The sequence below is a fragment of the Mastigoproctus giganteus genome, chromosome 6 (genome assembly GCF_048544385.1).
Source record: "Mastigoproctus giganteus isolate SK-2022 chromosome 6, ASM4854438v1, whole genome shotgun sequence".
Classification (NCBI taxonomy): domain Eukaryota; kingdom Metazoa; phylum Arthropoda; class Arachnida; order Uropygi; family Thelyphonidae; genus Mastigoproctus; species Mastigoproctus giganteus.
The window spans coordinates 87,406,920-87,424,659 of record NC_143580.1 but is presented as its reverse complement, the minus strand read 5'-3'; the positions used below and the strand labels follow the sequence as shown (position 1 = coordinate 87,424,659).

Here is a 17,740-nt window from a genome sequence, read left to right as displayed (position 1 = left end):
AGGGAAGCCATGTCTTTATGGTAAGGCGCACCTAAGCATTTCTGTACATCTGAATTGCATGGCGGATCCATGATATGTGCGCACATTTATGGATGCATGCAGTCAACGGTTGGTTCGGGCACGTGCGTTTAGTTATTTTGTGATAGGAAACGTACACGTATGTGCATTTGTTCTGTAGGGTTGTTTTTAGTACAGCGACCTAAACAAAAGATGTCTCTTTGCTGTCCCATTTGCGATATCGTAGCCCGATGACCTTTCGAAGCCTAAACAAACGAACTGAGCGCTCATGTCCGAACAAATCATCGACTACATATATGGTCCATGTTCCTATATATGCACGGACGAAGAGAGGTACAGGCATTGTCTTTTGAGTGTCGTTTCAAAAGTTTCGAATCTTTTTTTTCCCTAGTATGAGCAAGGCAAGGGAGTGTCTAACGCGATGGGAAGACCTAGAAAGTCAAACTAATCTCAATGCTTGTAATTATACTTTATTTAAAAGAAAGAATTATCTTTTAGTAAATGTTGGGTAATTTACAAGAAAAAAAAATTCTTGAGTGCTTAAAATTAGTCAACGTAAACTTACCCTGATACCAACGAACTGCTCCTGTAATACCACCCACGAGAGCAAGTAGATGAACGAGACGTTGGATGAGTAGAGCGCTATTACGTCTGTGGTGTCAAGGAGACGGAGGGAATGTACAAACATATAATTGGTGATGACCCACAGTAGTGTAAAGAAACTACAGCGACAGAAGAACTGTGCCGCGGTAAAACCCTTCTCCTGAAAAGGATGGAAACTGTCCCTGAAATAATAAAAGCACAATTATCAGAGAAGTGAATGAGAAAATCTTGATTTCGAGTTAATGTATAAGTTAAAAAGAATTAAATTAAAGTTAGCTTGAGCTAAGAGACATTTATAGAGATTGTGTAAGAATTACCAAAAAGGTCACTTACAGAAGTCCGTACAGAATGCTCGCAAATATGGTCATATGACATCACTACTGCGTATGATCCTTTCCAACGGCTAAACAGCGGTGAACCATGCTCGATATAAGGGTGTCTATAAGATTCTGCGGCAACAAATCCTATTCTTGCACTAGCGCAGACTTTGGCTCACCAAATGACCAAAGAGTTGGCTGTCGGGGTGCAATGCGACACCCGACACAGCAGTTGTGGATATCTTCAGTTCCAAGATATTTCTCAACCACTTGAGCTCTCTGTGCAGTGGCATTTTCGTGCATGAAAAGAAGATCTGGGCCAACCGCGCTTCTATAAAGTTGAACAAGGTCCGAGGGTTTGTTTTCGGTATCTCTACGCAGTTACGGTACCCCTATCAAAAACATGAAGAAGGGTGTGGCCGTTGATCATAATTCCGGCCCACACGAGAACACTGCCTCCACCGTAAATGTCCCTTCTCTGATATTGGGGAGATGGTACCGCATTCCTCGTTTCTCCAAATGAAATAACGTCTGGAATCTGTTTGTAGGCTAAAATGGGGCCTATCAGAGAACAGAGCTCTACCCCATTCGTCAGGGCCCCAAGTCGCATGTTCGTGGCACCAGTTTTGACGAGCTCTGCGGTGGTTTGGGGTTAATGGGATACAAATCACTGGCTCTCTTACGTAGAAATTAAGCCTTCTTAACAAAGTCCGGTTGGAAATGTTTTCACCTGTGCCCACAGCAACCTCAAGAGTCAGTTCATGACAGGACATCATAGGGTTCCGTCTTGCTGTTAGAGCCAGATAGCGGTCTGTTCTGGTTGACGTAACCCTCGGGCGATCTTGGTCAGCTCTTCTTGTAACGGCTCCTGTCTTCTGAACCTGCTTCTATAGTGCCGAGACGATATTGAGTGACACATTAAGCCAAGTGCCACCTTTGCCTGCCCAGCTTTAAGTCGTCCAACAGCCCGCTGTCTCAGAGAATCATCTAAAAAATCGATGAACTGCCATCCTGAGTGCTGGAGATGTGGTTATTCCATTGAGCAAGGCAAAAAACTGGAATGAAGTGATGTGGTCGAAACCAGTGTTTTTACAGGCATGAAAATTTGCATAATATGCGGCTCTGTAAGGTGGAAGATCGATTTCTATTGGAAACTCGGAATTTGCATGCCAGGATGCCTATTATATCACATATTTGCCTTCGGCGACACTGTTCACAATAAAATATTCATGGAAAACATTTGTTCTGTTAATTTTGTCGAGCAGTGTACTTAGGGAAGATGATAGTAGAAACAGGAAATCTTGAAACACGCGATCACCTTAAAAGAGACTCAGTCTGAAGGTCGCCTGCTCAATTACATACCACAAAGAATACTGTGAAAGTACTTTGTGACTGAATAAGAATATACTTCAATCATAATAAATCATTTTTACAACCTTTGTGAATCAAATAAACAACTAAAATACTCAAACTGAATCATACAAGATAGTAGCGATGAAGAATTTAATATTATATACACTGTAATGCACCATATTTTATTTATGATAAAATAAAAAATATATATATATATTTATTTAGATTTATTTTTTTATAATTTTTATTCTATTTTTCAAATTATATATATTTTATTTTACATTACATGTAAATTAAATATCACGTACCGTCTATCAGTTATGATGTTTATTTCTGGCAAATACTTTTCCACTTCTTTTCTCATCACGAGTAATTTCTTCAGTTTTTGAATCACCTTGGGAAATATTTTTCGTGAGAATAAGTTAAACTTTTTGTTTTACTTTCTGCATATTCCACTATATTAGTTTTGTCGCTCAAGATTTGCTTACAAACGAGTTTAAAATGTTGATACAGTTTGCTGGATTTCAGGATGTTTCTTTGCCTCTCATGAATTCTACTTCGCGATGCACTTTGCAGGCGCCCAGTCATTCACACATTGTAACCCTGCTTGTCAATTGTTTTCCTGTTATTTTCGAAGTTTTCGCAAGCGATGCAAAGAGGCCGATGATAAGCTTGAGATTATTGTAAAAGTAGCAGACATATGTTTATAAAAGACCTTGAGTCATTTTTTTTAATACCTCTCTTCTCCAAAAGAGGTCTATGATACTAATGCAGCACTACCCTTTCCCCAGACGTCGGTCATTAGACTTCGCGTCTCTTTTCTGTCTCTTCTATAAAACATGAATTTTATAAACGCATTATGAACTTACAGAGAGACGAGGCATTCGTTATTCACAACTGGAAAGATATACAGAATAACAAACATTTAACAGGAGTGCGCAAATGAGCATACAGATTTCACAGGATGGTCAGGGGTCGCAGCCCTTAGCTTTTAAGCGCCGTGTGAGACCGGAAAATCTTATTTCATTGTTTTCTATGCTACTGACTTCAAGTCCTGGTTAGAAGTTTGACTAAGAGTTCTGAGAGTTTTTGACAAATCGGTTACTCTGGACAAAGTGGAACAATTAATAACGCCAGTTCATGTGGTTAATTGTATGCTGTTAATTGTTTCTAGATTATAATTCTTTTCTGAATTATAATTGTTTCTAGATTGTCGATTGTTCCTCTATTGTCAATTGTTGCTAGATTATATTTTCTAAATTGTAATTGTTGATAGATTGTCAATTCTTGCTAAATTATAATTGTTTTTAGATTGTTAATTGTGCTAGAATATAATTGTTTCTAGATTGTCGATTGTTTCTTTATTGTCAATTGTTGCCAGATTATAATTGTTGCTAGATTATAATTGTTTCTAGATTGTTAATTTTCTTCTAGAGTTGCAAGTTTATATGTGAGAGTTTTTTTTCTCTTTATTTATTTAATTATACAATATCGTTCTTTCCGAGCTAACGTCCATATGCACTTAGTTCATTGTTCAAATACATAGCATAACATTGTACAGTTTAAACGTTGCATACACTTGAAAATCAAGGTCTTGTTGTATGCTGCATTAACCTACATCTTCCGTTTACATCTGCCCGGTACAACACCAAATTGCATTCCAGATACCAATCCTTGGTCTTCGTTCATTTACTGCAGTTTTTTTTAATAACTAACCTCATATAATTTTTCAGCAACTGATAAAGTACAATTGGTCTATATGAACCAATATCATTTCCAGCTCAACCAGCATCTTTCTTCAAAATCTTCAGCACAGCACATTTCCAGATATCAGGAAAACGACCTCCTTTCAGATATGCATTAAAAATAGACCTCAAAACTTGCTATCTTACCCTAAAAACCTTTTTCTCTGCATTCACCTCGATCATATCGATTCCTGAGTCTTCATTAACTTTCGCAGCCTTGATCACAGCCTCATCCTTCATTCATAAACGCTATATCCCTTTCATGCACGATATTCATCATTCTCTGTCCTTACTTTCTTATGACAATTCTTCCAATTCTTCAGAAGCTCCTGGAAACAAATTCTCCAAGGTCTTTCCTATTATGTCATGGCAACCAATAGTGTCGTATCCTTGAATAGCAATTACTATATAAATAAATAAATTTTCTGTTTATACTCCGGGACGACCAGAGGAGTTCACAAGATACAGAGAATACAAGAAACAGCACCGTATATGTCATATTTGCTCCACTTTCGTCTTATCTATAACAATCTTATACACGGAATCTTCCATCCAGTCTGCCTCTCCACAAAATCTTGCCACGCTTCGTTTTTACTTTTTTGAAGCCACATTCAGCATTCTCAGCCTATGAAACCGTTGCAGATGTCTTCTGGCAGCATGAACTTCATTTCTCAGCTGAGTAAGTCCTGACTCTACCATGGAACAGGTCGTTCATGACGTTTAATTCTTCTTATGGACACTCTGGAAGTCTCTTGTAATATATTTTGAAGAATTCATGTCCTTTCCTGCATTATTACCACGCATGTATTCCATATCATATGTGATCGACGTGAGATCGCTGGTAGTCAAGTGATTTTTTCAATCTCTGTTTTGCCTCCCTGACCCTTTGCATTAAAATATTTAGGACAATGATGGTGCTGGACAGTTTATGTAACCATTACAATAAATTGCTGTTTGGTTATTGGGGGGAGGGGGGGGGGGGTTCGTTTCATGCATATTTTCCTGACTAAATTGACCATTAAATCACGCTTAATGGAATAGAAGTGTCTATATCAGTTGGAGGAGTTAGAATATCGGAATTTAAGGTGAACTTGTCAAAAAGCCGTGTCAGGTGCAAAATAAGTTCGCAAAATGCCAATTTCAACTTAGATTGGCTCATAATAGTTTTTAATGTGTTCTGGGCGATTTATTACTGAGGTAAAATGTCAAAATTCACGACTGTTTTACATAACAAGAAGCTGGTCTTAGTTTTATGGCGCATATTTGCATATTGCGATGGCTATAAAACCAAGAATGACTCACGGTGGAGGACGGAGGTCGTTAGGGAGTCTCCCAATTTTCAACGGGATTCGATTCCAAACTTTTCCAACCCTCCTCAATCTTTCAAACAACTGTCCACTTGTAAAACAATGGTAGCTATTGCTTATTTTAATTTGCGGTGGGGTGGCAGTGTAGCGTAGCGTAGCGAAGAAGACCATAATCTCGCGCATTTTATACAGCTCCATTATGCAACCTTCACGGGACGCCATTAGAGGAAGCCGTCAAGGAAAATTAATGAGCGACGATCTGCTCAACAACGACACCCTAGTAAAAACACTCGCGTTAAGCTCAAGTGTGTGTTTTTCGAAAATACACCTTGCAGAAATTAAGGTCGATGCGCAAGGTCATGTGATCAGATTGAAACATATTTCCAGTCAATAATCAGCCTTTAAAAAGCAACTTAAAACAGCTCGTTGATTTAAGGACTCATCAGCGAAAAGCCATAAAAAAAATTCTTTTAATAATTATCGCATTCTTATTCAGGCAGACCATGACTCAGAAAACAGCTGCTGACTTCTGAGCCAAGTACGAGTTAAACTATTAAGGTGTTCTCAAAAAAAAAAAAAAAACGTTTTACGTTTGTTGTCAATGTTATCTACCTTCATCGCTCCAAGTTTATTTAAAATTAAAAGCATGACGACCGATTTACAATTAACAATTATGGAGCGTGCATTATTTCATAACTTTTAACTTAAATAAAAATTCCCTTCTTTGCAATTTTGGCGCATACTCAAACGAAGGTTTGCCTTTCTCTCACCCCTCAACATACGTGAAATGACAATTTAAAGAAAGCCAAACTTGGAGTTGTTTTCCGAGCAGGGCAACTGAGAAAAATATCCGACAATTAATTTCATTTCCTGTGAAAGGAGACAAAACTCCATTCACGGCCCTCATTTTGCATTCTGCCCTACTTACGGACCACGAGCGACACAGCAGGCAGTAAGAAGACAATGAAGTCTTATCATTTCGTCGTAATCCAAGATGCGAGGAGCGCCAATCGATAACTCATTAAGCGCAATTCTTTGCGAGGTACCCAAACACAGACACCACCAATCTCGTCATTCAGTCCACACAAAGGGAGAAACTCAAGCTGGAGCAGCGCAGACACCTGGACGCCAACGGCAGAGTCCCTCGACAACGAAGCTTGCTTGTGAATACCTTTAAAGAATTGGGCAACGACAAAGGAAAGAGCTTGTAAATACAGTTGCAAAGTAAACACACTGGTCCCATAGCAACGAAACTAACAAAGGATTGATGGGAAATTAATCTTGTTCAGAGGCGCTACAACGGCAATCAAACTATTCAGTGGTTCGTACCACAAGCATAAAACAAGAGTCCGCGGGCGTGTCTTTCAAAATTGCACACGGACACCTATGACAGGTCATCATCCTTCTAAGTGAAATAAATTTATCGTTGAATTATGCTATCATTTTTGATGATATACAGATACTGTGATGAAAAAGTAAGAGACAAAGAAGGAGAGCGATGCCTGCGTTCAAATCCCAACAAGATGGAACTAATTTTTATGGACGTTTGGAGTTTGTCAATCTTGGGAAGAGGTTACACGATTTTAACTGTCAGAAACTTGGATTTTCATCCAGCAGAACAGTCCAATCCACCATAGATTACACGCAATAAGATGTCGCCTCATAGCCTTAATTGCTTTGCCACAAAAACAAAATTAAGGTGGGAGGTTTAATACTCTACTTTCGCCAGTATTCTGGCTTCAAGGATTCAGCACGACTACGGCCACTCGGTATGGCTGAAGCATATTTATTTTTTAAAATTCAAAACAATTTCTGATAACTTATTTTTTTACACATTTTTGAAGATGTCTTAAGAAGTATCTAAAGACGATCCTTATTTTCTTAACGAGATGGTTCTTCCATCGAGAGCCTACATACGGAGTTTCAATCATTATTTACTTTCCCCCTCCCCCATCTCAAGTGTAACGTGCAACGCTGCAACTTACGGACGGTGACGTCTCCTCCGTGTTGCTTTAGGTGTTAAATAAAGCTCTTCAAAATGAAGATGCGGTTATTTTACAAGCTTTTTTCTAGAGAGTACATCAGTTCTTTCACGTGATAAAATCAGGGGCAGTTGAAAAAGCGAAGGAAGTTAGCTCAGTGAATCGAGCAGTGTCGCTTATAGCGTTTCTGCTGTTGGTTCTTCGTCAAATAATAAGCCTGTCGTGTTGGCTGTTGAAAATTCACTTAAAGAAGTACTTAAGAATACGTTAAGTGATTTCTCTTTTTTAGTCTGACGGCAATAAGAAAAAGAAACGTTGGAATGGTATGAGCCAGTTCAAAAACTTTAATAATGAGAAAGACAGCGCTGATAAAGAAAATACCAAGAAGAAAAACGCCAAGTAGCTTCATAAAGTAACATGGTATTTATTCGACACACGCAGATGAAATACGGGAAGCATTCTCCAATTCATCACTGTTAAAAGACGGTAAGAAACAGAAAACTTCCATCAGAACTATTACGAGGCTTAAATAAAAATTTTGTCATCCGAGTTCAGTCCATCTGCAACGAAAGTATCGATGGTTTCCAAATTACAATTTTCTTATGAGCGTTGGCTGTAGAAAACAAACTATTAAGAGACCGAAGTACACTGAAAGGACAGAATTCGTGGGATACCTGGTTCCTGGGCAACGCGACGCTGTTACCCCTCTCGCTAGGGGACGAACCTACCGCTTGGCAGGTATACTGATACACTGCATTCACATAGACGGTAATTCGATGACAGTATGGATATACGTCGTGAGTTATACAACTCTGAAAGAGGGATGACAGTGGGTGCCCGACGCATGGGTCACGCTATCGCGGAGGTGATACAGAAATTGCACTATCCCCGTTCGACACTAACAAGAGTGTATCGGGAATACGTCATTTCCGGAATAACATCTCATCGTGGACAGCGCTATGGGAGGAGAAAGGTGACGGATGAATATGGCCATCGACGTCTGTCTGTTTTGCATTGTTTCAGCCAACCGGAGAGCGACAGTGGCACAAATCACCACCGACTTCAACGAGGAAGGTGCCAGAAACGTCTCCACCAAGACCATCATTAACCGCATAGGTTATGGGAGTCACTGACCCACCAGGTTCCTATTGCTAACACCACGACACAGGACTCTACGCTTCACCTGGGAAAAAGAACATCGGCACTGGACCTTGGATGATTGGAGACGGATCTCCTGGTCTGATGAGTCCCGTTTCCTGTTTTTCAAGAGGAAGGGAGAGTGCGCCACTGGCGGAAACCGCACGAAGCCATGCACCCGTCATGTCAACAAGGAACTGTTCAGGCAGGTGGACGGTCGGTAATGGCCTGGGGCGTGTTCAATTGGCACACGTTGGGACATCTGGTACGTCTAGACCGGTGCCGCCCAAAATCCCGACATATCGATTGTATTTTAATAAAACAAAGTCAGAGACCATATCTCAGAAACTGTTTGCGATAAAAAATGTTTTTCGTGTAATCAAAACTGCCGCTAAAATCATTAAAATTTTATTTGAACCCGTGGAAGATGTACTTTTCAGTTATGCAAACAAACAGTGTATAATAATGTTAATATTTTACGTCATATTAATGAATAAACAACAAACACTTTATATATCTTCATAAAATAAAATAATATTTATAAAGATACATTCTGCGCAATACCGCGAGTGTATTGCATACCGCGAATCCATCGCAGATTTATTTTCACGATCGTTCACAACCATTATTCTCGTTTCTGTCTCTCGAATTTCGCCTTCTTGCAATCCTAGAATGCAACCACTATTTAGATGTTAGAAAGCAGCTTCAGATTTTGACAAATGTAATAGTCCCGATGATTTTCAACAGTTGGTGGAAACAAGGGAGGATTTCTTGTATTTCTCTGATTTCGCTGATAGTGTGTTTTGGAGACGAAAATGCATTGTAAATGTTGATCCTTAATGAGGTGTTACACCAAAGAGTGAATTAGAGGGCTCTGAGTTTCACTGAGTCTTTTATTGTAAGTTGTTCGTAAGAACTGTTGTTGAAAATTAAAGCTTGTGTTTTGGAGAGGTTAATGGCTATGTCTTGCAGGAAACTAAGTCCTGGTAATAACATACATTATATGTATCGAATTTTAATAACTATGTACAAGACCAAAAGGTATTGAAGAACAAAGAACAAAGTTTCCTGAAAGTCAAGACCAAAAGGTATTGACTTTCAGGAAACTTTGTTCTAGAAGATAGTGTCGAAAAACACTAATGTTTTCTTGCTGTTGACATTTATCGTGAATATTTTTCTTTTGGAGACGTATGGCCGTTAATGTTACTTCCTGTCTATAGGCTGTAGACTTGTATATAATTTACATTGATACTGTTTGGTTACTAGCTTTGCAGCTCTACTAAAATATGTCTAAGTATCTTTATATTAGAGTTTAAATGCAATAGAATATAGTTCATTATACACTATTTCTTTTTTTATATTCTAAACTTTTCTCTTCTATTTCAGGGGATGTCTATTCTTCTTTCTCTTATCTTCTATCCAATCCCCATACTTCTCATTCTTATCTCCACTTCCTTTTCCTAAACACCTTGGGGCTCCGAAGCTTGCCTGATAACATCAGTAAGTGTCTTTGGCAATAAATTTGTCCCTGACGCACATCCTCGTGGTCAAGGTTGGGAGTCAGGGGACCAGGTGTCTTCTTCCTGTGAAATCGCCAGGTGCCGGCACTCAACATCACACATACTTGCACACCTACATACACACACTTGCGGGCCTTAGCTTTTTGCCTTTTCAAATGCTACAGTGGTATATAGGAGAACCCCTGGAGACCGCAATTAAAACAAACACTCCTTGACCTTGTCGCCTTCTTGCGTTATGGACATGATGCACCACGAAGTATACATTCAGCCTGGTTATCGACCTGTAGCTGTTCTTTCTGAAATTGATCGATGATCCTATATACGCCAATATGTGCTCGTCCATCTATACACTCCCATCTTCTATGCCAGCCCTCAACACTGTTTTGGGTGCGTGGAATTCCCAGTTGAATGGAATCGTATACGGATCATAATGTTAATGGAAATAATGGTGGAGCGCGAATTACCATTAAGCACATACCGTCCAATTCTTCCATATATATAATTGTCTTCAAACCACTCTATCACATCATTAGCTTCCCTCGGTAAATGTGGCTTCAGAACATTAAATGCGTGTGGTATCTCACGATAAGTAATAAATGCCAAGACACACAAATGTCGAAGCAGCAAACTAAATTCTTCAGTGCCGTTCTGAGACTCCAGTCCAATTGCTGGAATTTTTCTCCAAACACGTTGTCCCAGGTGGAAAAAACAGACCTTATTAAACACGTTAGGGAACTCACTTCTGGAGGCATTTATTGAAGCTAATTCCAGGTCAGTTAATATGGCCTGTGATCTCAATTCAATTTCTTCGGCAAAATGAATCATATCTTGAAACAAAAGTTTATGATTTTCTTCACTCTTTTTCGTCATGAACACGCAAACTAAGAGAAGAATTCGATAGATTTCAATACCAACGGGTGCACGTATTGTATAAAATTGATAAAATTGTGGGCACGTTTTTAAATGTATCATCCATAATCCAATATTGAGCACATGATAAGCGTTGAATATTTACTTTTGTTGTAAATAGAAGAATTCTTTCCTCTCCCAATGCAGAACTTTTAACAAGAAATCCCATTTTCTTCTTATTATTATTATAACAATAATAATACGAAAATGGGATATTTTTTCCGTGATATTTTTCCGGGATATTTTTATCTGTTACCCCTTTCAAAATATCCTGCCGGTGCCCATGCCTAATGTACTTGTCAAAGAAATTCGTGAAAGTACAGCTAATAACAAATACCTCTATAATTACAGTTTTAGTTATGCTAATGATATTTATGACGCAGTTGCCAAAATACATTACTCTAAATTTTCATATTCTGAAAGTATTCTTATTTCAAGTATTCTTATGTTTTATCTTTAGCATTTCAATACTATACTTATAAATATTGCTCAAACGTCCTATACAAATACAAATACCAAAATTCGACTTAAAAATTACCAATTAAATGCAATGTAATAAAGTAAAAAATGATTAAGTCGTTTTTATTTGTTTGTTCATATTTTAAAAAACTGTTTGTTTCTGTAACAGAAAACATGATCTTCAAATTGAGAGAAGTATTTGTCGTTAAAATTTTTATTTTTGATACTGTCGGGATTCTGGGCTGTCGGAATTTTGAGCCAGAGCCCGTCTAGACGCATCTCTCAACGGTCCAGGTTACGTGTCCATCCTTGCAGGCCATCTACATCCCTTCATGGTCATCGTGCACTCACAGGGCAATGGACTCTTCCAGCAGAACAATGTGCCTCCCCCCCCCCAGAGCCACGATGACTAGATCATGGTTCGAAGAGCATTCCGCAGATTTTACCACCATGGAATGGCCTCCCCGTTCACCAGACATGAACCCCGTGGAGCATCTTTGGGAAGCTGTTTTGACCTTTGTATTCTCCACCCAGAAAGGCCACGGAATTATGGACAGTGGTGCAGCAAGCATGGATGGAAATACCTGTGGAACGCTTTCGTGAAGTAGTGGACTCAATGCCTCGCCGTGTGACTCCCCTTATCCGGGCGGAAGGTGGGTCTTCCCCGTTAATAGGTAGGTATCTCGTGATTTCTATCCACTCAGTGTACACATTGCTTACCGAAATTTATATTTCAGTGGAACATAACTTCGTCAGGCATTTATTCCTCCCCCTCCCCCCAAAAGGATTAATGTACGGATTTCATGACCAACAGAATAAAATAAATCAGACACGTAAGCAAGTAAATGAATACAAAACCAAAAAAAGCGCAATAATAATCATAATTTCGAATACCTTTTATCGATATTGTAATAAAATTTAATTAAAAGTGCCTTTTGTTTAGGCAACATTTTGTAACGAACTTTGAGCGGAAGCTGTTGCCTTAACTTAGTAACCAAGTTTTATCTAGACGACGAAGAATAAGACTATGGTGGGCAAACACTGGAATTCTCTGATCTGCAGTTATTTTTATAACGAACACGAAGATAATTTTATTTGCTTACTGGAGTGAATAAATCGTTTAGCCAACTGGTGTTCAGATTTGCAAATACTTTTTGTTATTGTTTAAAAAATCGCACAGATTCTGATTACAATGTAAAAAATCGTTTTCCGTTTAAGAAGTCTTAAAAGGGGCAAACGACTTTACAATTAAAAGCACGATTTTGATATGGTGTAATCCCACGTTTTGCAGTAGAGCAGGTTAGCAACACGACAAACTTTGAACAATTTTTCTCCAGTTTCGATGGAAATATTTCGCCATTCCCATGTAGTAAGTTTTCAAATGCTGCGTGTGAGGTTGGCCTCCACGATCGATTTTGTACACTCCTCCCCAGTTCACGCCACAGATGCTCAATGTCCGTAGCTCTGAACTGACCATTCCAGTGGAAGCAAGTTGTTCTCTTCAAAGCAGATCATCACGTATTACATTTTATGACAGGGAGCATTATTCTGTAAAATGTATGTTTGGTTGTCGTTGGGTTTGGCAGCATCGGCGACTAAGGCCATGTTGCTCGGTGTATACTGTCTGTAAATTGCGTGGGTGTTCTGTGGTCGATTTTCTGTTTGCTGAACGAGAAACCCGAGTTTCTGGTAGAAAAATCCATGCTCCCCTCGTTTGAGACCGACTAACTCAGACACGTTGTGGAAAAGACCCATAAAAATTACTCTCGTCAACGACAGAACTCCAACCCAGTCTTTCTTCCATCTTCCCCACACCGGGTGGTGTGGGGAAAATGGCGATTTCACCAACTGTACTACCCATGAGGGCATTTTTTCTGGCTATTCACCGTAATTTCAAATTGAAAAGTTCAATACTGGAATACCACGGTAGGACAATTCATTAATGAAAGAAATATTTTGCATATTATGTGATTATCTTTTGGTGTCCCAATACTTGTTAGTATAATGTATTTATGCTTGTTTGCAATAAAGCGTATCGCTTCGCGTAGTCAGTCAATCATGAATTCTACCTACTGGACAATATACAGGAGTATACGGTATTTGCAAATATTGCTCAGGAGCTCTTTGGAAGACGAAGAAACAATCCTATCAACCATCCTAGGAACATATATGCCGATGAGCAATCGCTGAATAGTGAATAATATACACCCAACTGCCGATACCGAGACCTACCAAATTGTGGCAAACACCTGTATGCGATTAAATACCTCGATGTGACTAAAACCCCTAAACAAAGACACATACTGAGAACCTCCAATTGTGACAAATATCTGGACATGACTAAACCACTGAGGGAACTTGGTCTCCCAATCATGACCTGCACATCTTCAATTGTGACAGTTACTTGGGCGTGGTTCAACCACAGGAAAGAACCTTGCCTATCGGCCATGACAAAAACCTAGACATGACTAAGCTAAGGAGACTTGGTCTCCCAACCGTGACCTACTCATTTTCAATTATGACAGTTACTTGAACATGACTAAACCACAAAAAAAAAGACCTTGCCTCTCGACCACGACTTGTGGGCCAAGTTGCGATCAATACCAGACTCTCTTGTCTGGTATCTTTTGACTCCCATTCCTTCTCCCACTTGCCTAGTGGAATTTACTCCACCAAATAATTTTGAGGATGCCTTCCTCTATGTCTCAATATTTCTTACTATTTCCCCCCCCCCCCACTTGACTTTCATATTCCTCAATCTCTATCTGTATATATATGCACTAATTAATACTTCACAAGAGTATTTATGGCACAGTTGTGGGAAACCCCCGGTGGCGCCCCTCCCCAAATGCTGTGTATTTTAAAAATGTCTACTAAACATAAGTATAATGCTCTACCAATAACAAAATTATTATTACTGAAAAATCATTAGTTTTCTCCTTTAAAAACGTAGTCGATTTTATAAGTGACTCCACGTTTTTATCCGAATAATCTCATTATTCGAGACGGATTCGAACCAAACCATTTACAATTAGTTCCGATAATCGACGTTCGAGCGGATGAACAGAGTAGCTGGAAAGCCCTATAACATCTCTAGGGCATTTATAGACTCAAGGAACATCTATAGTTGCTGAACTCCATACAAGGCCAATTGACAGTCCCAGTCTTGTGAATTCTCTAGTCTAAGGATAGCTGGCGAAAATCACATCTACTGCAACCATTAACGCCACGCAGTATGTCACTGCGAAAACAATAGAGGCAGGATCCAGTAAAATCCTAAGAGAAACATGCCCAATGATCCAATTGGGACAGGCAGTCGTCTGGAAGTGAGATCCTCCCCCAGCCGGCCGAAATGCACAGAACAGAACACGCAGTCCGCAGGGAATGAACTGAGACCCCGATCTAGACTATCTGGTATCGCTAAATATATTTTTCATTTTAGAACAGAGAAGAGTGAAAAACTTATATTTGTTACTTTTTTCTATGCTATCTGGTACATATTTATATTCTAACATTTTGTACATTTAAATCAGTCAACGAACACGCATTTGCGCGCACATAATACACAACAAGCTTGTGAACAAAAACAAAGTTGATATGATTTATCTCAGTCATCTACACTTAGTGACCACATATCGAATACCGTGTTCAGCCACCGTTCGCATGGGTAATAGCCACTGTTCGCCTAGGAACTGACTCCATTAGATATCTCAAGACATCCGTCGGGATTTGCAGCTATGCTGCCCGCAGGGCTTTCCACAGTGTCGGAATAGATGACGGTTGCGTGTCAATACGCTCACTTCCCGTTCCTCACCATTATGGGGAGGACAGTGATTATTCCAACTGAGCTACTCGCCAGGGCCTCCTATGAAAAATAGACACCCTCGCGGGTAGCATAGTTGGTATAATACCCGCGAGGGTGTCTTACCAATACGTGATTCGAATCCCATCCACATGAGAGAGGACACATGATTTCGACATCAATTTTATGGATCTTTTTCACAATGTGGCTGAGTTAGTTGGTCTTAGTTGAGGATAGCATGGTATTTTCTGGATTTTTCGTCCAGCCCACAGGACACACATAATTTACATACATAAATAACATACGGCGCAATATTCCCTAAGTCGTTGATACGCCTAAAACAATGAGAGGACACGTTATTTCGACATCAAACCAAGAAACATAATTCCCAGATCATTTCAGTGTACACAGGCAGCCAAGAAAGCTAATGGGGTCCTATCGATAATTTATCGAATCCTGTCGAGATATGGAGGTCATAATCCCATGTATAAGACCACATTTGGAATACTGTATTCAAGAATGGAGGCTTCATCTGAAAACAGACATTGAGCTTTCTGAAAGGATCCAAACCATGCAATTCGTATGGTGAGATCGGGAAAAGAACGCACGAAGAATGACTCCATTATGTGGACCACAGAGCTTGGTAACCAAAGAGCTTGGCACCTCAGAGGCGGTCTTAACTGAGGTTCATGAGTCTGAGATAGCAAAATGAATGAAGGCGGAATTTTCACTGTTATAAAGAATTCCAGAACCTAGGGACCATAACTTCAAATTACAGGGGACCTGAGTTCGAATCTCGAAGAACGAATGAAGACAGGAATTTTTAGAAATATGTGCCCTTTTTCGCAACGTGGCTGAGTTAGTCGGTCTTAACCGATAGTTTTTACTCCCGGAAACTCGAGTATTTTGTCCAGCAAACAGCATATTAACCACAAAATACACTCAATTTACAGATATATTATGCAAAAGGCACATAAATGGCAAAGTTAGGTTCTAGAACTAACATAAAATGTTCGTTTTGGATGTTCGGATTAAATGTTCATTTTAGAAGCGAATATAAATCGAATTAGAATTCTTATTTTAATATTTTATTATCTGAATTTATTAAATTCTTCCAGCTGTACTAACTTTTCGAAAAGCCAGGAGCGAGCATCATAACTACATTCGGCATCATTGAACTTCCTTAACTTTCCACTTACAAATACTTATTCACTACATTTCTTTAAACACAATACTTAAGCCTGTTGAGCCTAAGATCGTTGAGACGTCACCAGACATGTACACCGCTAATAATATTTTTAGTATTAATGTTATTGGAGGAGCATCAAAGAGTTAGGTTTTAGGAGCATATACGGAGCATTTAGGGGCATATAAGGCCATATTGCTCCGTATATACACACGCAATTTACTGTCTGTAAATTGGGTGTATTCTAGATGATCCAGCGTAGGTGAAGTTTCTACAGAAACTTCCCCTACGCTGGAATACAAAATTGGGCTCCGTTGTAGAAAATCTTTTTTAACGGGAACAAAATTACAATTACAACAATTAGTAGATGATAGTAAGAATACTTCTGAAATTAAGTGGCAATACTTAATTTAAAGTACGAAGAATACTTCTCAAATTAAATACCAACTTCCTATTAGATTGATTTAAACCATCCACATTAATGTCGATTTAGCGTCCATCCAGATGATTTTGGTTTAATCAAATCGAAGTTTTTTGATGATCCTGAACATGAAAGAATTTGGAATCTGAAGTACACTAGTACTTCAGAATGAATTTTGAGTCTGAAATACACTAGTATTTCAGATTCCAAATTCAGTTTCGAATCATGTATAATGTATCGCCACGATGATTTATGAGGACCACTAGAATTTGGATGACTAGAAAAGGTCCTTTTATTAGATAAAGAGCTTCGTACCTCGTGTTTTCTGTGTGAGAAATTCCTTCTAGGAAATTTATTTAATGTCGAGTTTCATTTAAGCTTTTCCTTCTTCTTTTATATCACTTTGAGCATCTAAGAATATTAGCTGAACAGGTGGAGAAATCCTTACGATTTTTTAGAAGTGCCCTTGCCACTTCAGTGGCAAGGGCACTTGGCACTTCTAAAGCTTGGCATTTGGCATAAATGTTTAATCGCCGTTCTTTCCATGGAAAGGACCTGACTTGAAATCCCGTCGATGGCGTGAGGGAATTTTATGGGTACTAACCTTTATTTGTCTTTCCCCAAAGCGCAATCATGCATGGAAGGGGGGCGGGTGAGTCTGTAGAATGTAGAAAGGAACATACTGTAAAAATAGCAGCAATATCGTAACTTACGAACAACCTGGAAAAGAGCTATCTATTATTAGCTGTTTATTGCTCGTTTCATGAGCCAACCCAGTACGGCTGTTAGCTATAAGTGATATTTATATATTAAGGTTAAAAGCAGGTACAATGCGTTCTCGATTACGTGGAACAGCACGTGTATGTCTGAACTAAAAGATATCAGCAATATTTACAGAATTCACGTGTCATATTCAAAAACTTAGTTTTGTATCTGATTTTGTGATCTATCACGTGCAATGTTGCTGATCTTGTTTCTACA

General features: G+C 39.1%; 1 protein-coding gene across 1 annotated transcript in view; it reads right to left on the bottom strand.

Annotated features, from left to right (window-relative positions):
• Positions 1–17,740, bottom strand: part of LOC150084456 (solute carrier family 35 member F3-like) — a 415,319-nt gene that overhangs the window by 103,311 nt on the left and 294,268 nt on the right. Inside the window, exon 3 of the mRNA XM_090375235.1 lies at positions 584–803. Coding sequence (XP_090231361.1) covers positions 584–803 — 220 coding nt within the window. The remainder of the gene's footprint in view (positions 1–583; positions 804–17,740) is intronic.